This window comes from Perca flavescens, chromosome 15 (genome assembly GCF_004354835.1).
Source record: "Perca flavescens isolate YP-PL-M2 chromosome 15, PFLA_1.0, whole genome shotgun sequence".
Classification (NCBI taxonomy): Eukaryota; Metazoa; Chordata; class Actinopteri; order Perciformes; family Percidae; genus Perca; species Perca flavescens.
The window spans coordinates 15,414,923-15,438,671 of NC_041345.1; the positions used below are offsets into that span (position 1 = coordinate 15,414,923).

The window sequence follows — 23,749 nt, forward strand, 5'->3', positions numbered from 1 at the left end:
TACTTTCTTTTATTTATCTTGTTTAATTTGTTCTGTTTCCATATATTTCCATATATGTTATATATAGCCTATATATATTTTAGAACCTTTCCATACAGTGAGATATGATTGGTCCAATTTTCTATATGCTTTTTGCATTATTATTTGTTTCTTTGTTTATATTTTTGATATCTGTAAACACAGCAGTAGCAAACAAAACCATTTTAAAACCATTAAAAAATACTTCAATATGCGAATTTAGCTCAAAGTTATATGATCATTAAACACAAATGTTTTTGTTTTTTTTAAACCTATTTGCAGACTGATTTGCAGAGCTATTATTGAGTACAGAGAGAGTGTAAAGTATAGCTCAACATTAACTATCTTCTGTGGCCTATTATGTTTCATGCACTTTGAATTGCTTTGTTATTGAAAGGTGTTACACACATAAAGCGTCTTACCATGTATTTTGTTTAATGTGTAGACACGATTCTATGTAAATGAGCTAAAAAAAAAAAAAAATAACCCAGCAGAACTACCAGGCTATGTAACATCGCCTGACTCATGAATAACAGAAAAAATCCCACACACAAATCACCAGCGACTGTACAGAGAGAGAGAGAGAGAGAGAGAGAGAGAGAGAGAGAGAGAGAGAGAGCATACCTACAGTACCAGTGTGTTGGCTGCATTTCTTTCTCTCCCTCTCCTCTGAATGCACTTCATTGGTTTACTAGGGATCCGAACAGTGCAGCCCCAGAAGAGAAGCCGAGCAGAGCTGGAATAAACGACAGACGGGTCATTGTTCAAAGCCAATGAGTAAACAAATCCAATGAGTGAAAGTACATCATTTGTTCGACTCTTCGTGGGGATCCTACTCAGTGCGACAGGTAGGCGCTCAAATCAAATTATGCTCTCCAGGCTTTATGTAGCCTAGGCTAGAATCTATATTTGTGTATTGTCATTTTTATAGGGATCATGTTTTAATGATAAACCACGAACTCCATATGAATTACACGGACATGTGAAAACTCTATGAGCTTCTGCTTAATCAACCATCATTAACAATACAATAGCGGCAGGTACAGTATTGTGACATGCCCTTATGTGCAGAACTTTGTTTTAACCAGAAGGGAGCGGTATAGAGCAAACGTAAGGAAATAATGTGTTTAAATCTAAGACTCTCAATAAATATAAAGAGAACATTAACCACAAAGTGAATACTTTTTGTGACTAATTGGGACAGTAGCCATTGCAGGACATCCTTAAGTCCTGCTTATCTTTGCTGGGGTTTTCCCACACACGTTGCTCAAAATAAGTGAAAGTCATTTTTCATACTGCACTAGACAACTAGATGTTTCCTGTGAATAGGAAATATTGCATGAAATGTGATGATAAACAAATGTTTTAAAGGCCCTCTTCAACTAATTGACACATCAGCAAAAAAAAGCAGTATTAAAGAGATGAAGGGTAACTTTTTTTTTAAGATCATTTTTTGGGCTTTTCCGCCTTAGTGATAGGACAGCTAGATGAGAAAGGGAAAAGAGAAGGGGAAGACATGCAGGAAATCGTCTCAGGTCAGATTTGAACCCTGGACCTCTGTGCCGAGGCATAAGCCTCAAAGTAAATATGCGCCTGCGCTACCCACTGACCCAACCCGGCCACTAATCCAGTTAACTTTTGACTAAGTCTTAATTTGTCAACCTTTTTCATATCATAACTACAGAGAATAATCAAAATTGTACTTTCAGGTCAGTGAGTCTTTATTTTGGTGAATGAAAAACACTGCGTGGCTCTCATTAGTCTCTACAGTACAGTACTAGGAAACCTGGGACCCAATATAACAGTGGCATGGAGTTTACTTAAAGAAACAATCTTTCCACCTTCAATTATATAAAAAAAATCAAGGTCACAGATGGAGGTGTTGTGCCACTTCTTAGTTATCTAGTCTAAACAACACAATGCCTGTCTCCAGCCTGCGTCAAGAAACTGAAATACAACGTCTTGTAATCTGTCTGATTAGATAGGTCGGAACATCTTTAATTTGATGACAAAGTAAAGGAGAAGACAGGGTCAGTTAGCCCCGACACTCCAGAAACATATATTTTTATACCTAAAAGTATTTTTTTTCATCACATACAGCTTCCATGAGTCTTTATATATAGAGTGGGCATGCACTCAAAACCCAAATGGGAGGCATATGTTAAATATATTTTAATATTCCTTACTGATGATACATAAAAAGCAAAAGTTGCAATGAAATGTTTCTCATGTGGCAATTATGCAAATGTAGCACGCTATATACTCCCATGCTGTAGGTGTACATGCCTCCTGTCCCATTGAGTTGAGTCCCCCCAGTGTTGTGGTGAGATATGGAGACTCAGTCTCAGTCAACTGCAGCACATCAGAGAGCCTGTATGAAGGAATGGGCTGGGAGGCTACGCAAGGAGGCACAGGTATAACGAACGCCACCCATCTGGTCTGGACTGTGGAGAACCTAACAGACTGGACCATCTCTCCCATATGCTTCATCAACTCATTACAGAATAGTAAATTCCAACAGTGCTCTAATAAACCAGAAGTTGTCCTTTACAGTAAGTATTGCTTATTTTGCACAAAATCAGAATGACTCTGATTGTGTCTGATAACCTTTACCTTTGCTCCAGCATTCCCAGATAGCATCAATATCCGCCCCAGCAGTGCCCAAGATTATGTGATGAATGAAGGGAAGAAATATAACTTCACATGTGACATCCACAATATAGCACCTGTTCAAAATCTCACTGTAATGTGGTACAAAGGAGGTGAGATGGTCTATGAAGACACTTTTGACAATCCCCATAAGGAACCAGTGGATCAGTCATCTGTCTTCAGCTTTACACCGTCCAGACAAGACAACGGAGTCACGTTCAGATGCGAGGCACATTTGGACCTGTGGCCAAAAGGTCCACAACTTAATGCATCTTCACAAGAGTATAACATTACAGTTTACTGTAAGTATATCATGTGTACCAATCTGAAATGTACATCCAAACATCACAATTGTAATGTCTGTTATGTTGGAGTTTGGATTTCAATTTCTCTATACTACTTTCACTGGAGCTGCAACGCTTTTTCAATTAAGCGTTTAGTCAATCGACAGAAAACTTATCAGCAACAATTTTGATAATCGACTAAACATGTAAGTCATTTGTCAAGACGAAATGCCAAAACATTTGAAAGTTTGAGCTATTAAATTGTGATGATTTGCTGCTTTTTCTTCTCTTACTAAATAAACTGAATATGTTTGGGTGTTGGACAGTTTGTGGACAAAACAAGATATTTGATGATGTCACCTTGAGCTCTAGAAAATTGTGAAATGCATTTTTTTTTACAGTTAAAAAAAAAAGTATTATAGACAAAACGATTAATTGATGAGGAAAATAATCGTTAGTTGCAGCTCTAATTTTCACTATACTATAATGAGTTCTACAAATGTTTCAGATTCAGCTGTAAATTAAGTTGGCATAACAAGATCATACATGTGTTAAAGAAGAAAACCAATATTTTAGTCCGTTCTCGTGCCTCATTTGTGTCTCAGCTGCTTTGCATCTGCTAAATAACAGTAAAATATAAATGGTTGCTGTGTTTGCTTCTGTTTAGTTGGACCAGATGTACATTGTTCTTCTATTTTACTGAACAAACTGGAGTTACTGGAAGGAGAAACATTGGAGAGGCAATGCAATGTGACAGGACATCCCCCCCCCGATGTCACATGGCTGAAAGATGGACAGCCCACGGACCCGACCGTTCCTCTCAGCAGAAAGGATACAGGCCTGTACACCATTAAAGCTGAAGGCGCTAGGTTAAGCCAAAAGGAACTCCGGGTTCTTGTATTGTGTAAGTGTCACATATTTTACACAGAGACTTTCACTTGTCATATCGTCAGGATTTCTTCTGTAATGTCTGTTCTGCAAATTGCTTGATGCACAAATAAAGCTTGAGTCTAGCTGCTGAGGATGCTCCAGTACACGTTCTGGTGAAAGAAGTTCTCATCTTTTACTTAAGTAAAAAAACAATACTTAAAAATAAAATTACTTCATTAAGAGTAAACATCCTGGGTTTGAAATGTCACTTAATTAACAGCACAGCAGTATTGTCAGCAAAATATACTTAAAGTAAAGCTCCTTGTGCACAACGCCCAAAGTGGATTATTATTACTTATCCATTATATATGTTAGCTGAATTTTGCTGTTGTAGTTGGTTGAGGTGGAGCTAATTTTAGCAATTTTATATAATGTTAGGTGGTTTAATCTACACATAATTTTATAGAAATTGATCATATATTTTATATGTAAAATCTTAAAGTAACAGCTGCATGATGAATCTAGTAAAGTAAACAAATTACAATATTTGCCTCTAAAATGCGTAGAAATTTAAAATAACATGATATAGAAATATTCAAGTAAAGTATAAATATCTCAATATTGTACTTAAGTACAGTAGTTGAGTTATTCTACTTTGTTACAATCCACCACTGGCTAGTTGATGAACTGTCAAGTGTTTCTGCTTTCAGATGGACCCGAGTTAACGTGTCCAAACAATTACACTGCAGTTGAGGGAGCTCCTTACAACCTCACCTGCATTGTTGAGGGCTATCCTAAACCTGAGATCATCTGGTCCAAAGATGGTGAGGAGGTGGAACTTCCAGAGAACCTAACAAGAAGTGATTCAGGGCAGTACTTGATCACAGCTTCAAGCAATCTGTCAAGTGTCAACCACACAGTCGAGATTAATGTCATATGTAAGTTAATCTTAATATCTACTATTAGCATGAGTCATGATTCAAGATGTTATCTGCTTTTTCCCTTACTTATATTGTTTTGATTTTGTCTCTAGACCCACCATCACAGATAGTTGAGCTTGAAGACTCTGAAGTTGACATTGGTTCCGCTGTGTGGCTGAAGTGCGTCTCCGTGGGCAACCCACGACCAAAATATTTCTGGAATTATTACCGGACTGCCAATGTGATAGAGGAAAATGAAGATGGAGTGTCCCGTCTGCACATCCACAATGCTACTATATACAACATGGGCTCCTACACATGTCATGCCTCGAATGACAGAGGAAATGTCTCTAAAACAGCCAGAGTTACTGTAAAAGGTAGGGTCAACAAATGTATCTACCACTTTAAAGTAATCAGTGGCATAATGCAATCATTTAAAGAACATGTCTATCATTGGTAATCTCTCTCTAATCTAATCAGACAGATACAGTGCTGTGGTTTGTTATGTGCAATATAGTATGTGTGATGTAAGTACTCACTCCTGATACTCACTTGTATTACTTTTATGATAAAATGTATGTTGTTAAATAGGCAAATATTTCAATAGTTTGCACACAGCACCAGGAATTTTGTAAATCAAGACATGCTTCCCTTTTATCCTCCTATTCCCATTACTTCTCAATTGCAAGAATGATCTGTTGCCTATCCTGCTGCTCAAGGGGCTGTGTGGAGCTCAGCATGCTGCGTGTTAAAAGCTCAAAAACATTGACAATCAAGGGAAACAGTGTTGCACTTGCAAGAACCAACAATCCATTCCCTGAATTATCCAGAGCACTGCAAGCTAAAAGAGAGTAACATCCTCATGTGAACATCCTCACAGAGCCACTATACAGACTCTTATTTTGTCATATTTACAGTCGTTTTGAAAGCTACGGTTACTGTAAATCTTTGTGCTACATTACCAAAGTACTATTCTCTTTTTCTCTGAAGTGTGCATTTAGATACATAGCCTAACTAACTATCTGTCTGTCTGTCAATGTCGGGCAAACAATTTAAATTAATCAAAATACCAATTTCTCTAACCGTCTCTGCTGCAACCAAGCCATTAGTGCCATGGATAACGTCATAACGTCTGTAGCCAACTGGCTCAGCTAGATAGTTACATTAATAGACACAGTGGGTGTGAGGGCTTGCAGTGCCTGTGCCCATGTGTTGGGGGGAGGGCTGTTTTCCAGGCAGTTTCCTCTCCGGGTGATGTAGAGCCAGAGCTGGGAGCTGTGCAGTGCATGCAGACATAGCTTAGCTTAGCTTTCTCCAAAAAAAAGTCAACAAGTAGCTAAGGGGAAGTAGGAGAAAGAAACCTCAGAGGAGCTCAGTCAGTGTAACAGAAGAAGGTCGATAAGTTGGAGACACTTCATTCCAATGGATGATTTAAATTATCTTCGTATCCTTTCAGTCCTTTTGACTTTAGAGCTGCTGTTGCTTTCTAACGGGACAGGATCGAGTAAGTTGAGAGCGAAGTTATAGGTCTCATGTTTTCTTTTGTGTCGATTGAAATGGCTTGTTTTTAGGCTAATAATAGACGTATATGGAACAAAACGCGGGATTGTTTTGGTCTATTTGTGTAGCGTGCTGAGTGATGAGGAGCTAACTTAAAGCAACCCTGAAGTTTAAAAAAACAACTTAAGAGACTGTGAATAACGCTTTGAATGGCCACAAATGATAATTGTGTGTTGGAGAATCTGAGTAAAAAAAACTTTGGTGATTGATTGTGTGTCTGATTATTAGTAACGTTAGGCATTATGACATTTTGTCTATCTAATCTAATGTTTTAAGCATCCGCTCACATCCTGCAGTCTATTATAGGTTTCTGTTAAAATAGTATATTTCTAAATAAGCATTACTGTTATAATAGTTGAAAATGGGCTGTGTGGAATGTGACTCATTTAACTGGGATATGGATATTTGGTCAAGTCCTGCACAAAGAATGTTGGGCAGCAAGTGCAGACTTTCCTAAGGGAGGGGTATATCCTTCCTGAGCCTTTTCCTGTTGCCTCCCAAGACACAGCTTTTGTTCTACAGACTTGTCCATACCATTTCAAATGGAAAGGTTGCGTTAATATAACGTATTTGTATAGACTTGGACTTGGAATAACATTCCTTGCCCCCACTCTATGTTCCACAGGTGCCGGGCAAGAATGCCCCATCAAAATAACTCCAGAAAGGATGGTGGTACAATACCAAAGCAGAGGCCAGAACGCGACATGCAAAGAAACCGACAGTCATGTCAAAGAAATATACTGGCAGGGTGTCCAAAATAAGAGCACAATTTGGTCTGCTGACACCGATAAAGACTGGGCCCCAAGGCCCGTTTGTAACGCAATGCTTAAATCAACAGAAACATGCCGGAAATATTTAAACTTCACCCTCTACAGTATGTATTTCTAACTTTTGTACTTTCACTGTCATCAACTTTAAACTTGTTTCTCAAATTTTGGAACTATCCTGAATATTTTTGTATTGATATCTACAGAAACACCAGACAGCGTCTCCATTGGACTTGTTAATAACTTGAGCTCAGTGTTGGAGGAGAGAGAGTTGCAGCTGCAGTGTCACATTACCAACGTTGCTCCTGCAGGAAACCTTGTTGTGCGGTGGTATCGAGGGAATGAAACCTTCGAGCCACTTAATAAAGGTGGGGAGTCTTTCTTAACACTAAGTTACCCTCCTTTTCTGCGAGGCCGAGTAAATCTATTGGTGCTGGTGTAGCTCAAAGCAATACAGCAGCATCAACAGACATGTGCCAAGATTAAATAATGATTTATTCAGCATTCATTAGGAGGAACAATTATGCACAGCCACAAAGTGTATTCATTGAGATCATAAACTGTAGGTTAAGAAGAAGTGCAAACATTTGAAGTCAACATTTATATTCATTCATTAGTTATCCTAATGTTGCAACGCTTAATTTCCTTTTGAATCAGGTATTACTCATTAAACATGCAGCATGATTACTAGACAATGGTTTTCATAAGTCCTGTGTACTGTGAGGGAAGTTTGTTGAAGTGATAATGTTTTCGTCACAGACATGATGCAACATCCAAAAGATTGACCGTACTGAGCTCTCGCCAGCGTATCTCTTGTTTTTATCAGTGTGTTTGACTCATTTCAAGATACTCTAAAAATCAGCAAATCAGTTGAAGGACAAGAAATGCATTGCGTGATGTAAACAGGTTTTTAGTGTTTAGTCCACCAGTGTGTAATTGTAAAATCAAACATCAGGCAGTATGAATTAAACAAAATCTCCATTTGTCTTTTTCCTACTTATATTTTTCCCTCACTCTCAATGCTAGTGACTGGCTGCCTGCCTCAGAGCAACACAAACTGTGACATCAGTGTTGTCCGATCCCCGTTGAACGTGTCGTCTACCATCAGCATCACTCTGAACAGAAACCACAACGGAGCAGAGTTCAGATGCGACGCTCTGTTGGATCTTGGACCTGAGGGACCGCAGCCTCCTCCAAACATGATGTCCAGTCCTCTTAACATCACCGTCAACTGTGAGATCACACTTACATTTGCTGCTCAGTTATCATTTAAACAACACTCTATTGATGGACATTTTATGCAGAGCTTGTGGTTTTCCTTACAGTAAGAAATTGTAAAAGTGCATATTCTTACTGTTTTATTGGCCTTTATTTCTCAACAGATAAGCCCAGCATTAATACCACAAAGCTTCCAAAGACGATCCCAGTGTTCAGAGGTTATCCTGAGGAGCTTGTTTGTGAAGCTGACGGCCACCCACCTCCGGAAATCCAGTGGCTCTACAGCTCAGACTTAGTGCCCCGTCTGTCTGGAAACACACTCACTGTGTTTGAAGCAGGCTTCTACAATTGCAGCGCCACCAATCAAGTTGATTCCATCTCTCATGAGGTCCAAGTGATTTTAAAAGGTAACAACACTAAACGCCATTGTATAATTTTTAGAAGAAAATATGTATGTCTTTCTGTAAAGTGTAAAAAACAAAGTGTAAAAAAACAAAAGTAAAGACAAATCTCTTGCAAGGGGATTTAAGCCAGTAAGCCATAAGCCATAAACAAACTATACAATCATTTTTCATGGGTTTCTGTTGTTCAATATTGTAATTTGCTTTGCATCTGCAAATTATAGATATAATCATGCTTTGGACAGCCTAAATATATGTTGTAATTTATATTGTGTAACTAGAAATAATCTTTTTAAAGGGATATTTCACCGTTGGAAAGACGAATATATCTTTAAATTGGGTCACTTATGTAGTAGAAATGTGATTTATTTTTTTTATTTTTAAATTGGTGCCTTTTTAAAGCAGTTACGCACCAACCAGACGGCCAACCTTTGGCAGAAAAGCCAGTCGGACTGATCAGTCGGGTCCCCGAGGTCAAAAAAACTGCCTCAGAACCCACTGAGGCAACACCGACTTTGAGCATACACGCTGCGCGTGCGCAAAACGTAATACGTCTCCATAGCAGCAGGCGGCGCTACTCTGTATTGTTGCCCAAGAAATGAAAACCGGCAGCTGATAGGACGAACGAGTCATGTGGGTTTGTTTTCTCCGGAAATTCAAAGCCAGACTGTCATGGCGGCTTGTTCAGAATATGATCTCATATTGTACTAAAATAGTTAACTAAAACATGTTTCTGAAAACATTTTAAGCGAGAAATAGGCCATGCATTTGCTGAATCTGTCTTCATTTCAGATCAACAAAGGTCAGTTTAAAAGATTTTCGTCATATTTTGAGAGACTCTAGTCACGCTCATTCCGCTCGTCATTTCCGGGAGAGTCCTGACTGCCCTGTCTCCGACTGAACATGTCAGGTCGGCCAAAATGAAGGCCGACCGCCCCTCAGACGGACGACTGCACGGAACACACTGAACAGACTCTAGTCACCGACCTCGCCAGACTCGCCAGACTCCACCAGCAGGTAGCAGTTAGTTGGATACAAATCACCCCATTTCTGCACCAGTCCGTTAACGCAGCCCACCTCCACTAGTCTTACCCGGCGACAGAGCAGCAGGTCTGGTAGTTGGATAGTCCGGTACACTGTTGTTCAGCCAATGCTTGCACAACAACAAAAACACAGCAGTCTCTGAACTCGCGTTGGGAGTTTTGTTGTAGTTGGATGTAGTCCAGTTTGTTGTCTAATGAGCGGACAGCTTTCCACCTAGCTAGTTTATACTCCAGCCATCATTCGCGTTTCACCGCTGAGAATGTCCCCTTACCGGCTACTGGCATCGGGCGACACCACAGGCTGAGGTGCTGGTCTCCGTAGCAGGCAAATCTCGCGTAGTGTGTCGAGTATTCCGTCTGTAATAAAGTTTCCTGCATATTCTCCGATCTGTACCAATGTATCCCGGTGGTACACATGTGCGGTAGTTTGAATGCACATAATTGTTGTAAAAGTTTGCTGATGTAAAGAGCCTGTTTAGCGAAGCTTCAAGATGTCTGACACTCAGTTTTCTTCAGGTTTTCTTCGGTAAGCTTTGTGTAAAGACCAGTCCAACCACCTATGGGCGGGTTGAAAACATGTGGAAGTAGCTCCTACTACTCATAGATAGTATATAAAATGGACTAACAGATCCCGTTGCTCTGGACAGAGACACTTTTCCGGTGATGGCTGAGCGTTACTGCGCAGCCTCCAACTGAGAGAGACGACGTAAATGTGACGTGAGCAACGTGTCTGTAAGTCTTCTGGTAGCTGTGACAAGAGAAATCTCAATCATTCCCAATCTTACGGAGTTGGAGAGCGTAGGTCTATCTAAGGCAATAACATGGGCACAGGCTAATTATTGCTAACTAAAATGCTAGTTAACAGTAGTAATTAAACTTAAACGGCTAATGTAAGTCGAAACTGCCTGTGAGCTTATCCTGTACTATACGGTAATTCCTCTACTATGTGACAGTAAGTCGCGTGGTTATGACACAATCGTTAGCCTATTTTTATATATATAAGACAAAAAGTCTTTAAACGCTTCAGATGTAAAGTTATTCGCTGTCAAAGTGACATCAAAATGAATGGCATTCAATGGAATGCTAATGGCGGGTGGGTGTTTGGTAGCATCAAAATGGTGCCATAGGAGGTTCAAGTTCTGAAGAGAGGCTTACCCACTTGGCTGTAGTCCATTGCCTCTGGGCAAAAAAATCTTACGATGACGCAAAAATCGTTGTTTTCTGTCATCAGAAGATTTTTTTTTAGTACTGGTTTCAAAACTACTTAAAGTATAAAAGTAAAAGTAATGTAAGGGGGAAAAAATGCCATTAAGGACAAAAGCTTAGCCCCACAGAGGCCTATAGTGCTCTACCCCACCTCCACAAAAAAACGAAGCACCTTGTTCAATTGTATTGTTCTGTATGTTCAAAAATAAAAAAAAATAAAAAGTTGATCTTAAAAAAAAAACGAGCAAAGGGCGACATTAAAGAACGGCTTGTGTATTGCTAAGGCCACAGGGTCAAATTTAAATGATTTATTAAAAATGTAATAATAACTTATTTCAGGCTGAGTCTGTTTTTCAGACAACAGCAGCCACAGCCTGGTGTTACAATCCTCTCCAGTGAAATACAGACACACTTTTACACCGTTTAGCTGTCAGCATTTTAACCGTGTTTAATCCAGCTACTAGCTAACGGTAGGCTAACGTTACCTGCTGCCTAGTTGTAGTGTTAACTAGCATCCCGTGCAGCGATGTTTCAGTTCCCCCAAACGTCCATTTTCGGAACATCAAAGAGAAGCGCTGGCATTTAAGTGGAACCTAATTAGGCACCAAAATCTGCATTGCTATTTGGTCCGGTAGATAACGGTCCTTGGCACCGGTGCCGTATTTAGCACCGGGCTGTGCAGGTGCGATGGATCGTGTACAAACAATAGGGTGTGTAGGCTGGTGGAGTGGTTGGAGGTTAAGGTAAGTTTTGTTGAAAATGTTAAGCTTTTTAAACAATGCATTGTTTTTTGTTGTCAGATGTTCTCATCAGAAGGGCGTCCATGTTTTCTTTATACAAATACAATTAGCCTACTGTATCTTCCTGTCTGAGCCTAAGTCATGTTAAATTGTTAAAGGAGAATTCCGGTCGATTTCAACACGTTGTTTGTAAATTTGGAGTTTGATGATGTTTAGTTCCGGTGTTGAGATGGCAAGACGAGTACTTCAGGACAGTCTACAAACTACAACACCGAAAAGAGATACAAAAATAGGCATATGCTTATTTTTTTAAAGTGTTGTAGTACAACTAGCAGGAGACAATTTATAATTGAGGTTGATTTGGAGACACTACCTTATTTAATATTAAATTAATCAATATTTTGTTATCATGCATTTCTTTCACATCTACTGCAGTCAGATTCACTGTGTTTCCTCGGAAGGAATCACTTCACCTGGGTAGGCACTTTTAATGACATTTCGAACATGTTAAGATGCTAAAAGCACGTTTAAAGTTTGCCCTGTTTCAGCCGCCTGGGTGCAAACTGTAGCAGGAGGATAACACGGTGTAAGCAGCACCGATTGTCTTTGTTTTTCTCGCTACTGACAGCACTCCAAATTTACAAACAGAGCTACGTGTTGAAATCGACCAGAATTCTCCTTTTAAGTAGAGAATTAGCAACATTTTCATGATTTTCATTTGTGCATCTGCATCCAAATAGTGATGTGCATCTTTATTGATAATGCAGTACAAAATAAAAAACAAATAGAATTTTAAGGACTAAAGGTTCACATAAATGTAGTGAAGCATGGTAGAAATGGAGACACTTGTCTTTATAGCAGTTTATTTGGAAATTCGTAAACATTAATATGTTATCTGGTTGATTTCATTACAGAGGACTACCTTCCCCTAATAGCTGGATTTGTGGCTGTCACAGTAGTTGCCATCTCCATCTTCTTCCTCTTCATCTACTCAATCTACTACAAGAACACCAGGATGCGCCGCTACAGTCTTAAAAACCCCAAACTCGACACCCACAGTGGCAATGTAGCCCACAACGGCTGGGACATGCAGTTTCCTATGACCAAACTGTCTTAACAGTACATTTGTGGATAGCACAGAATGGATAGCTGACCACTCTGAATGAGCTGCATCTCTCTGCCACCAGAAACTACAGTGTTTGAAAACCTGAATACCACTCAGCCAGCAGGCTCACACTGGACTGTTCACACCATAGAAACAATGTGGTTCAATGAGTCATCCTTACATCCATTTTCGCACATAAAATAGTATTTTACCCTTCAAGGGAAAATCTAATTATAAAAATTAGCAACCTTTGCTTGAAATGTAGGATTTTATATTAACTACTGGATTTTACCTGTTTTCACTGGACAGAATAAAGAAGAGAAGGAGCAAGGACTCAAATGTTTGGCACAGACTTTCCAGAAAAACTGTTTTTCATGAGCACAAAGGGAATTTTGATATGATACTGAATGTTTTTTTTTTTTTCTAACTTTGGATTCATTAATGCTTTTTGTGTGTGTGTGTGTGTGTGTGTGTGTGTGTGTGTGTGTGTGTGTGTGTGTGTGTGTGTGTGTGTGTGTGTGTGTGTGTGTGTGTGTGTGTGTGTGTGTGTGTGTGTGTGTGTGTGTGTGTGTCTCTTTCTCTATATATCTATCCTTATGCTTTCAAACACAGATCTCTGTATGTATAGATAGATAGATAGAGATATATATATATAGAGATATATATACATACATACAGAGATCTGTGTTTGAAAGCATAAGGATATATATATATATATATATATATATATATATATATATATATATATATATATATATATATATATATATATCTATCTCCTTATGCTTTCAAACACAGATCTCTGTATGTAATTATCTTTACAAACCAAATGGGATTTTAGCATGCATATAAGAAGTGATGACCCTGAAACTGCTGTGGTTTTAACAGTAACACTAACAGTAGTGCAATTCTTCCGGACTCTATGAAGATGTGACATTGAAACTGTGAAAAAGGAGACCAGCTCTGCTCAATTTGTGGACACTGTTGCTTGTGCATACTTTTCATTGAGCCCATTTGTCCCTTCACTATTCTTTGTAAGCCACTCTGCACTTCTTTCTGAGTTTGTAGCACTTTTTGTGCCTTAAGCTTTGTTGTGCCAAACTTTGTCAGGCCTTATGGGACAAATTGTCTTGTTCCACAGTTGTATGCTTTTGTATGAATGACTGCAGACATAGCCTAATGCCTATCAGAAATGTATATCAGGATAATATTTTATGTAAATGAAAAACATATTTATTTACGAGAAACCACAAAGATATAGAACAATCTAGTATTGAAAATAACTGCAGAACGTTGCAAATGTCCTATCTGCCATGTTAAGGACAATTAAGACGTAATACATTTGTGATGTAAATATTTGTGACTGATGTCAATTTGTATTTTATATTAAAAAATGTGGCTTTTCAAAACGATTGATTGACATTGAAACCTCACATGCCTGAATGTATCTGACATGCAGAAATGTATGATTCAACACCGAAGTCTCATTTTGTTGTGTTTTCAAACAATAATAATATTGTATTTTATAAGGCTGCTACTTTCTTCATGTCTGGTAAATCCACCTCTGAGCACAGGCCTATGACAAAGCCCAAACTTAGAATTTCTGTTTTTGAAGGAGAAACAAGGGATGCAGGGGTAGCACCAGTCCTATCCAGCAGACGGGTTGGATTTTTCAGAAACAAATATGTAAAAATCCTAAAAACTATGGGTCTGTTTGGCAATTGGGAAACATACACAAAGTCACCATAATCCTTACGTTTTGCACATATACAGTATAATATATGTTTTAGGCAGGTTTTGAGGGTGCTGCAACTTGCCCATCCAGCAGGTTTTACGAGCTGAACTGAATATATGCTGCCTTCAGGTGCTGTCGGAAATAGTTGGAAAGAAATACTTCCTACCGCCTACTTGGGAATAAGGGCGTTTCTTATACCTGAATTGCTGGATGTGCCTTTTTGGGCGTGGGGGTACGGTAATATTGTTGATGTAAAATTAATGCTAAACAGTGAAAACGTTCAACAGTTCGCCAGTTAGGGAAATAGGCTACCTGAATTCGTGGTTCAGACACGCTACTTTTCGACATAGTTTACTTCCGACAAGCGCTGTGAAGTGTGGTCTGGCAAAAAACTTCCGACCGGGGAGCACGTTAATGCATCACAGACAAGGGTAGCGTTCATACTGTCTATGGTAGTGTTTCGCGACTTGATCCCAGGTGAAAGAGAAAGTACAACAGATGAGAGATTCACGGATTTGGAAATAAGTCTGTCAACTAGACCGTTTTTGTATTTCATTTAGTGTTTCTGGTTAGCACACCGGCGAAACCATGAAGTGGTTCTTCATATTAAGCGGCTTAATAGCGTGTACAGGTAAATCTATTTTCTGTCGAGTTTGTTTTGTATTCATTAACGTTACAAGTCCCATAGATCGTAACTCATTTTAAACATTATCTACAGCGTCGACTCTTTCGGCTAGCCTACGCCCATGTTTGATTCATGTTCCAATAAACTGTTTAAGCCTGATTCTCACAAGACATGCATTTTGTAGTAACAAGAAAAATATGTTTTGATTGTTGTGAATATCATTAGTGTTTTTATTGTAATCACTTGGAATGATTTTTCAAGCACCAGAAAGAGCAGGGTCCTGCACATACTGTTAGTGTAAGCAGTTTATACATGCATTTACATTGTTCCCAAGGTTAGTTATAATCTATCATCTGGGAGATGATTGAAGTGTTACGGTACGTAGGCTGCTTTTGTGTCCCATGCCATGAGCCTTTGCTGGATCAAAACTCCGACTTTGAAAAACAATGTTTTAATGCTGCTTAAAAACACATGTTGTACATGGCTGCGTAATGTAAGCTATAATACATACTGTGTACTTGTAGGAAAGCCTGTGAGGTCCTCCTGTCCAGTTAAGATGAGCCCTTCTAGAGTGGTGGTGAGATTTGGAGATCCCTTCTCGGTCAACTGCAGCTCACCATCCAACCAGATACAGTCAATGGGCTGGGAGTCTCCATATGGCACAGGCATAGGACGTCAAGATGGGGTCTCCTCTGTTTCCTTAAAAATAGACTCTGTGACAGACTGGGACCTTCAACCACTTTGTTTCATCAATCTCCTTGACAACAACCAGTGTGCAGAAACCCTATCAGTCACTGTTTACAGTAAGTAACTTTATCTGAAGTTGCCAAGCAGGCCCCTTATAGTTTTGTATCATTAGATTCTTCAGATTTTGGATAATTTTTGATAAACATTTTGACACGTTTAATTTTTCTTAATACAGAAATGCCGGACAGTGTGTCCATGTCTCAGCCAAGTCAAATGGGCCCCATGGTAGAGGGCGAAAAGTATCACATGCAGTGTGACATTGTTAATGTTGCACCTGTAAGAAACCTCTCTGTGTCCTGGCACAAAGGAAATAAGATAATCTATACTGAGGCATTTGACAAGACCAGTCCATCTCCAGTCAATACGTCATCCGTCTTCACTCTGACTGCCCAAAGAAGTGATAATGGCACTCAGATCTGGTGTGAAGCACAGCTGGAGTTTTCGCCTCTAGTGCCAAATCTACACACAATCCTATCAAAGTCCCATGAAGTGGTTGTACTGTGTAAGTTTTTAATGCCATCACTTTCAGTTCACACATCAGTTTTTGGTTTTGTAAGATAATATTGGGTATGTTTTGCTTTTTTTCTGATTGTGAATTAATTTCTCTTTGTTTTTCTCTTTCTGTCTGGATTCTAATTTCATGTATTTCTTTAGACTCACCAACCTTCACCAAGCCCGAAAATGAGACACTGGAACTCAGAGCTGGTAGTAAAATCATTTTAGATTGCACTGCTAGAGGAAACCCAATGCCGGTATACAGCTGGCATTTTCCAAACCCAATACAACAGACGAAGAAGAATGAAAAAGAGAATCAGCACATTTTGGCCTCGTCCATTCAGTTTCCAGGGACCTATACCTGCACAGCGTCTAATACCCAGGGCACCAAGACCAAAACTTTTACTGTCGTCGAAGTTACAAGTAAGATATGGTTACAAATGTCATGACCTTTTTCAGCTTGTTCCACTCTGAACAGATGAGCTAAGAGAGAGAATGTAACACAAACTCCCATCTCCTACAGGAAATCGCACAACCCTTGCAGCCTTGGTTGGAGTATTTCTGTGTGTGGCAGCCCTGCTCTTCATCGGCGGCTTTTTTTTTGTGACACCTGAAGGCACATTTTCTTTCAGCAAAGGCAGCTATCTCAGAGGACAGCCCACCTCATCAGGACCCGTATGAGACACACTTTTTTTTTTTTATTTAATTTTGCATGGCTTTACAATGAAAATGGTACATTTTAAATGTTTTTGTTTCTGCGCTTGGATAAACATATCAGTAGCATGTCTCTTAAAGGGCCTAGGTCTGTTCTGCATGGTTAGTTGATGCACTTTTGCTCTTGCTTGGACGTTGTACACTCAAGAAATCAGGTGACTACTTAGAGAATCAAAGGTACGCAGGTAATCGGAGAACACGTTTACATGCACTGTGGTGGCCTGGTTACTGTAAATCTGTGTATACATGCAGCAGCTCTCTCCTTTCATCCTTCTGCTCTGCTGTCACAGCAACACCTTCCCTGTCTGAAGTCTGTGTCCTGCACATGTGCACATGTAAAAAGCTGATTGTAACCCGGTACTTAGGTAAATGCAAACACACCAATTAAATCAAATTACTGTTGAACCCAGGCGCATTAACACCAACTGGGCTGCACATTTGCTGTATGGTTCAGTCTGAGCCGCTCTCATCAACCTTGTATCAGCAGGAAGTTGTTTGCAGCAACAGTTCTGATGAACCTACATACTCCATTTATAAGGTCATAGTAAGTCAGGGCCGGGGGTTTGTTGTAGAGTTCTTCTGCTTCCAAGTGGCCAAAAAGTTTATCCTTTCAGTGTGCCTTTGGTCACTCAGTAGCTGCACTCCTCTGGAAAAGGTCTTTTTTTTTAAATAACAAACATTCTCATAATAAGTCATAGGAGATGTATGAATGTGTAATACTTAACTGTACTGATTCAACAGCAAATGTTGCCTTATTGATTGTACTATATTGCCTTGCTACTTATCCCTATTTCATTGTACAAGCCACACAAGACCACATTTTAAGGCAAAACTTGAGTTGCTCCACATATATTTTATACACTTAGAGTTACAGTAATTACTTGAGAGTGCTTTAAACACTACAATGGTGCACCATGTTGAAAGGGATAGTTTTTTTTAATTATTATTTTATAAATAAATTGTACTGTTGTAATTGTACTTTTTTTTTTTACATATGCACTGGTACAGCTCTGGAATGTTTAATTATTTTTGTACTGAAAAATCTGACCATGCCATTTCTATGATGTTCTCTCTCTCTCTCTCTCTCTCTCTCTCTCTCTCTCTCTCTCTCTCTCTCTCTCTCTTCAATCTCTCTCATGCCCATACTAATTTGTCCTGCACAAAGTGAATGTAAAGGAAAGCATTTGTTATTCTGCCTACTGTTGCCAATATAAACCTCTTTTTTTCTGAAACCATGTTCTGTATGTCCAGTCCCTGTCATTCCCACTAAAGGGTGTATGCTCTGACTGTGTTGCTATAACAACCTGGCCAAGTATTCCTCAATTTGACACAGAGTTAAAGAAAAAATGTTTTATTATAGACACACAAGCTTAACATATTTCCCTAGAAAACTTGAAGAGAGAGAGCAGCACATTCTAAGTAAAGCAAGAATGAAGTGTAACTGTACATTGAGATTCCCAGCAGGCCTCTCCATGAATACACCCAAAAGCATCTGATTACTTGCTCACTTGCACTGCAGTTGCGCTCAGAGCGGTTATGCTGTGTAGCATTCTGGTCACAGTGTGAGACTTACAAGCTACATGCTGCACTAATACTTCTGCCTGCTGGGATTTCACAAAGCATGGAGTTCAGAAGCAATAGGAAAGAAGTATGCAAGCGAAACCGAAAACAGGCTTTTGTTCACAGCCAGTCATGATCAGATAATGAGACAGCAGATTAAATCGTTGGTTTGAAAGCATAACATGGTCACACCTAAGGCTGAAATGTAGAGAGAGAAAAAAAAACTCAAAAAATCAGGGACTCAGTATAATAAAGTTCAGATGTATGTCTATATCTACATGGGTCAAAGGTTATTCTTTCAATTTAGAGAAGAAAGGAGTTTGGGCTACAGATGGCATATAATTTGAACTTGATTATGCACACATTGTAAGGCATCTCAAATGTATTGGTATACTTATAAAATGATTTTGTCAACTACATTAGACATTACACATATACATTACACATTATAATAAACTAGATATTATAAATGAAAAATGGATGTATTAATCTCATATTATTTCCACACTGTAGTACCGTGCCCCTACATTATTCCTGGTGGGAAAGTTGCTGTGGTGTTTGTAGGTCTGTAATGTCCTGCTGAAATGCTTTTGAGATCAGTGCAGTGAAAAGGATTGGCCTATGTTTTTTTCAGAGTTCTGCCACCTGTTAAATTTCCCTCTTTCCCTTTAACCCCCCCCAGCGTCCCCCCACCCACCCACCCACCCCCAAAGTCAGCTGGGATGAAGGGGGCCCTTTTGTTCCAACATAGTTCCCTGCAGAGTTGCCAAGCTTGTTCAAGTTGGAATTTGTTCTCACTTGTCCCTTAATCGACGGCTCAGTGCAGAAAATAACATGGGAAACAACTTTCTTAAATGGATTCTGACGCTTTGCATGTTTTATTCAGGTAAGGTGTTGTTGGCAACGAGTTTTCCCCCCCACTTGTTGGGGTTATGTTTGGTGCGGTAATTGTTTTCTTCAAACTATGACCTTTCGTCGGTGATAATATGAATATGAGAACGACCGACAGTGCAACAAGACGTCAAAGCATTGGTTTATTTTTCCTTTAAAGGACCGATCTCGCGGAATCAGAGCCTCCTAATATCCTAATGATCTTGTAACCTTTTTTGTTTGGATGACTACACAACCGCTACTAAAGTAACGGGCTACCAACTGGTGTAATTCTGTAGCCTACACATTAGGCCTGCAAAGTAGGCTACACATTTTGTTGCTAAAGCATATAAAATAAATAATAAGCAAGATACATTAATCATTATAGCCTACACAGGCGTATTTTAAAGAAATATTAGCCATCTCCGATGTGTTGCTTGTGATTTGTCTGTGTTTTGTAACAGGGTTACATAATAGTTACAGCCTGCTGGTAGCCTATACTAAAAATGAAGTCCTACTATACACTGAAGTGCTACAAGTGGAAGAAGGTGGTGGTGATGGCACTGGCTTTAATGATGATGACTGCTACTGTGTGTCTCAGTGTCAGGTGAAGGTTGCTCCCTAATCCTCAAGCCCTCCCGGGTTGTGGTGGGTTTTGGGGAGCCGGTGTCAGTCAGCTGTGAGGCCACTCGCCCGGTACGTGTCCTGGGCTGGGAATCGGTCATCAGTGCTGCACACACTCAACGGGACCTTTCTGTCCGGTGGAAGGTGGACAGTCTCATTGATTGGATAGAGGAGCCTATCTGTTATGGTGTGTTCTTCACAGCTCCCAGACAGTGTGAGGAGAAGCTCAACCTTGTCCTCTACAGTAAGTTAACTCCTGTTCTAATGCGCAGTGGAGAAGTGGATGACTCACATAAATCTGTTTGACATTAACTTTGTCTTATTATTTATTTAGAAACCCCAGATAGCGTCTCCATCAGGCCTGTGAACCACACTGGCCCCATGGTGGAAGGAAAAGAGTACCAGCTGCTCTGCGAGGTTCAGAATATTGCTCCTGTTCAGTACCTCACCCTGAGGTGGTACAAGGGGCAGACTGAGGTTTATAACCACTCCTTCTCTGACCTCACATCGTCCTCGCCTGTCCAAGTGTCCTCTATCCTCATGGTCACGCCAACTAAAGCTGAGAATGGAGCACAGTACAGGTGCGTCGCAGAGCTGGAGCTCGGACCAGAGGGACCACAACCACCTCCTACTGTGACCTCGGAGCCTCTTAATGCCTCTGTGTACTGTAAGTCGCGAAGCTAATCTTTGAAAAGACTTCTCATATGTTTTAATACATTGAATACAGTGCATCTAATCCCTGTGATCTTTGCTCTAGTCCCCCCAATGTTCCTCAGTCCCGAACCAGAGGTTTTGGACCTTATAGTGGGTGCTGACATTACCTTGAACTGCACTGCCACAGGAAACCCCACACCTGTGTACAGCTGGCAATCCTCCAATCCTATTCAGGAGAGGATGGAGGATGAAGCAGCTCTTACCTCCCCCTCACTGCTCCCAGGGACCTACACCTGCACTGCCTCCAATACACTGGAGAAGAAGAGCAAGCAGTTCATCGTCAAGGCCAAAACCAAAGGTATGAGGGGACTCTGAAGTGCACATGTTGTCTCTATACACTGCATCCTAATCAGCATCCTCTTCTGCTTTTACTTAGGTGTTTGAAACAAGAAATCTTGAGATGGGATCAGATGACTACATTGGACATGCTAGGAGATTCCAACTAAGGGCATTTGACTGCTGCTGCTTTGGAGACGGAAACGACAATGCATTACAAATATTTATGAGGATCTTGCTATCAAGCAGAATTAGATCATAAAACATTTTTGAATATATTATGTTTGGTAACTGTCATTTATTTTTGTCAGTATTTTAACAAAAAGTGTTTTCTGTAAAATAGATTGGTGGATTAGGATATTGTATGCTTTCCATGTGATATCCTGTGTGTAATTTATATTTTTGCTAGACTTCTTTTCATATTAATGAAATTATCTTGTAACATTACATGTGTCGCTACTCTTGATATAGCAATGATGACTACATAATCAATTATGTATGCTGGGAATTTACTACAGAATGTTAAAGATCAGCAGGCCATTAACTGTAAATATGATTTCTTTTTCTTAATTTTCTTATCTTTATGAATAAAAGTAAAATGAAAAAAACATTGTTTGCTTATTTATATCATACCTATTATAGTTAGGATATGTTTTAGTGTAGTATGTTACTGCTGGGTGTGAGGGCTACACCTAACTTATTTTATAAGAGCACTGCAATTGTGTACTCTTTAACAAGTCCTGGTCAAAGCAACTTTTTATCTCTTTAGTGGAATTTGTCATTTGACCGTCAGCGGTGCACTCACCTTTGACCACCATGTGTCGCTGCTGCACTTTTAAAGAGATGATTCCATTGGCTAGCAACACGTCACGCAATCAAAACATAGCCTGGCGGAAGTGACATTACCTTAGCGGTTAACACTAAACGGCGAACGACGTCCTTGCCAACTATCCTGCTTGAATAAAGGTGGGAGTCAGTACTTTGTGATGCAGTGCCTGATATAACGTTATATTAACAACCTCTAAACACATTCCCTGTTCCGTTTTAGGTATGCCGCAGAAAGATCCGTGTCAAAAGCAAGCATGTGCAATTCAACAGTGTTTACAAGGTACATTAAAAACACTTGAATGCCATTAGGATTTGTTGTTAAAGCAAATCCCCCATTATCGTCTAGTTGACCTAATCTCCCTCCTGCAGCTAACAAATACGCGGAGAGCATGTGTCAGGATGTGATAAGGGAGATGCGGCGGTGCTGTGAGGCTCAGACTAGAAACTCCGTCTGCTGCTCCGGGTTCAAGGACTCCAAACCCACGGAGAACAAAAGGAATGCATAGTTCCCTGTGGGATGCTTTTGATGGGAATTATGGTGGAAAGGAACATTGTATCAATGTTTTATTGCCTAACAGTGCAATAGACTGAGTTAGTTTAGCTGTATTATATAAAATTGAATACGATCTTTTTTATAGCAAACAATTTGACATATTGCAGAAAGACACAGTTGTAGGCTGGCACACATAGTATATGGAGTGGAGTGTAAACCTTATTCATGTTATTAACTCAGGTCAAAATGCCACACCTCTCTAACACAACAAAAAGTTGAACATTATAATGTAAGCTGGCACATATTGTATTTATTAAAGGGAATTGTTTTCTCTGGCTTTTCACATCATTGTATCCACACCCTGATCAAAATATGAGGCACAATCATATTGCAGATGTGACTTGTTTATAAAGGCCCTGCACACCCATGGCAAATCCACACAGGTGATTCAAATTATTTTTGGCTGATTACTGTAGACCCATAGATACCTCTTCCCAGTGTGATTGTGTAGGCCTACAGACTGTGCTTGGTTGACACCTCGCTGACTCCTGTCAGTTTTGTACACAGTAGGCTACTTAAGTCTATTGACCTCACATCATTTCCTGTATAGCTCAGCACATCTTAAACTTTAGCAGTGGTCTTATCATCTACAATAATTCAAAACACAGTTGGGCCTTTGATAACAAATGTACAAATGTTGATTTGCGCTACATGATCACCTAATTAATAAAAATAAATGTGATGTTTGGTCAGGAAAGTTGCAAACAATTTTGTTTGCAGACCTCAAACATGTATATGACAAACGTGGAGGAGGTATATTCTTGCAGACTGAAAATGCAGTCTAAAAGAATGTAAATCCCACTATAACGTTTGCGAGGATAGAAGAAACTTCGCCATATTCATCAAGGTTATATTAGGCATAATCTATGAAAAGTATATGCAAAACAAAACACTGGATCGTAGGGCACAGACGTGCATTTACAGAGGGGATACATCTGGTGGCTGACAGAAAAAAAAACAGCTTAAAGAATGTGAATCCCCCTATAAGTTAAACAAGGAATGATATACTTTTTCATATACAACAAGGTGATGATGTGTTATATGAAAAGCGCTATATAAATCCAATGCATTATTATCATGATGATTATTACGGTTATTATTATAGGCCTACTCTTTAAGGAAGGGGAATTCAGAAACATTAACAATACCCAAAGGTAGTCAATGGAACTGTGGATTACATGAACACAATATTGTTTACAATACTGCCTTCAGTTGAATGTACATTTC

At 39.6% G+C, this 23,749-nt stretch overlaps 4 protein-coding genes across 6 annotated transcripts; all 4 read left to right on the plus strand.

The window, feature by feature from the left end:
• The first annotated feature begins 613 nt into the window (after positions 1–613).
• LOC114570051 (hemicentin-1) lies at positions 614–13,258 on the plus strand. The gene is made up of 11 exons (XM_028600248.1): positions 614–866; positions 2,295–2,570; positions 2,643–2,969; positions 3,619–3,855; positions 4,532–4,759; positions 4,855–5,118; positions 6,927–7,175; positions 7,275–7,436; positions 8,095–8,301; positions 8,451–8,693; positions 12,591–13,258. The coding sequence occupies exons 1-11, from the start codon at positions 809–811 to the stop codon at positions 12,791–12,793; spliced, it is 2,454 nt and encodes an 817-aa protein (XP_028456049.1). The 5' UTR covers positions 614–808; the 3' UTR covers positions 12,794–13,258.
• A 1,667-nt stretch (positions 13,259–14,925) lies between these two features.
• Positions 14,926–18,334, plus strand: LOC114569867 (intercellular adhesion molecule 1). 2 transcript variants are annotated; one of them, XM_028599986.1, is made up of 6 exons: positions 14,926–15,020; positions 15,064–15,147; positions 15,666–15,944; positions 16,064–16,390; positions 16,543–16,806; positions 16,907–18,334. In XM_028599986.1, exons 2-6 carry the CDS (start codon positions 15,105–15,107, stop codon positions 17,062–17,064), a joined length of 1,071 nt encoding a protein of 356 aa, XP_028455787.1. In that variant the 5' UTR covers positions 14,926–15,020; positions 15,064–15,104; the 3' UTR covers positions 17,065–18,334. The 2 variants fall into 2 exon arrangements, with proteins under 2 accessions (XP_028455787.1, XP_028455786.1); XM_028599985.1 differs by having other exon boundaries at positions 14,926–15,147.
• A 1,060-nt stretch (positions 18,335–19,394) lies between these two features.
• Positions 19,395–21,668, plus strand: LOC114570283 (hemicentin-2). Of its 2 annotated transcripts, XM_028600529.1 has the most exons (5): positions 19,395–19,543; positions 20,129–20,395; positions 20,486–20,818; positions 20,909–21,163; positions 21,242–21,668. In XM_028600529.1, exons 1-5 carry the CDS (start codon positions 19,492–19,494, stop codon positions 21,247–21,249), a joined length of 915 nt encoding a protein of 304 aa, XP_028456330.1. In that variant the 5' UTR covers positions 19,395–19,491; the 3' UTR covers positions 21,250–21,668. The 2 variants fall into 2 exon arrangements, with proteins under 2 accessions (XP_028456330.1, XP_028456329.1); XM_028600528.1 differs by lacking the exon at positions 21,242–21,668 and having other exon boundaries at positions 20,909–21,232.
• Positions 21,669–22,008: 340 nt separating this feature from the next.
• Positions 22,009–23,719, plus strand: cmc4 (C-x(9)-C motif containing 4 homolog (S. cerevisiae)). The gene is made up of 3 exons (XM_028600336.1): positions 22,009–22,107; positions 22,190–22,249; positions 22,339–23,719. The coding sequence occupies exons 2-3, from the start codon at positions 22,192–22,194 to the stop codon at positions 22,473–22,475; spliced, it is 195 nt and encodes a 64-aa protein (XP_028456137.1). The 5' UTR covers positions 22,009–22,107; positions 22,190–22,191; the 3' UTR covers positions 22,476–23,719.
• Positions 23,720–23,749: the final 30 nt, after the last annotated feature.

Excerpts from the sequence above, each read along its gene's own strand:
- LOC114570051 (XM_028600248.1), top strand. The coding sequence starts at position 809 with ATGAGTGAAAGTACATCATTTGTTCGACTCTTCGTGGGGATCCTACTC. Across the intron at positions 867-2,294 it reads GATCCTACTCAGTGCGACAG|GTGTACATGCCTCCTGTCCC; the intron begins GTAGGCGCTCAA and ends CCCATGCTGTAG. Across the intron at positions 2,970-3,618 it reads GTATAACATTACAGTTTACT|TTGGACCAGATGTACATTGT; the intron begins GTAAGTATATCA and ends GCTTCTGTTTAG.
- LOC114569867 (XM_028599985.1), top strand. The coding sequence starts at position 15,105 with ATGAAGTGGTTCTTCATATTAAGCGGCTTAATAGCGTGTACAG. Across the intron at positions 16,391-16,542 it reads CCATGAAGTGGTTGTACTGT|ACTCACCAACCTTCACCAAG; the intron begins GTAAGTTTTTAA and ends GTATTTCTTTAG. Across the intron at positions 16,807-16,906 it reads TACTGTCGTCGAAGTTACAA|GAAATCGCACAACCCTTGCA; the intron begins GTAAGATATGGT and ends CATCTCCTACAG.
- LOC114570283 (XM_028600528.1), top strand. The coding sequence starts at position 19,492 with ATGGGAAACAACTTTCTTAAATGGATTCTGACGCTTTGCATGTTTTAT. Across the intron at positions 19,544-20,128 it reads GCTTTGCATGTTTTATTCAG|TGTCAGGTGAAGGTTGCTCC; the intron begins GTAAGGTGTTGT and ends TGTGTGTCTCAG. Across the intron at positions 20,819-20,908 it reads TCTTAATGCCTCTGTGTACT|TCCCCCCAATGTTCCTCAGT; the intron begins GTAAGTCGCGAA and ends TCTTTGCTCTAG.
- cmc4 (XM_028600336.1), top strand. The coding sequence starts at position 22,192 with ATGCCGCAGAAAGATCCGTGTCAAAAGCAAGCATGTGCAATTCAACAG. Across the intron at positions 22,250-22,338 it reads AATTCAACAGTGTTTACAAG|CTAACAAATACGCGGAGAGC; the intron begins GTACATTAAAAA and ends TCCCTCCTGCAG.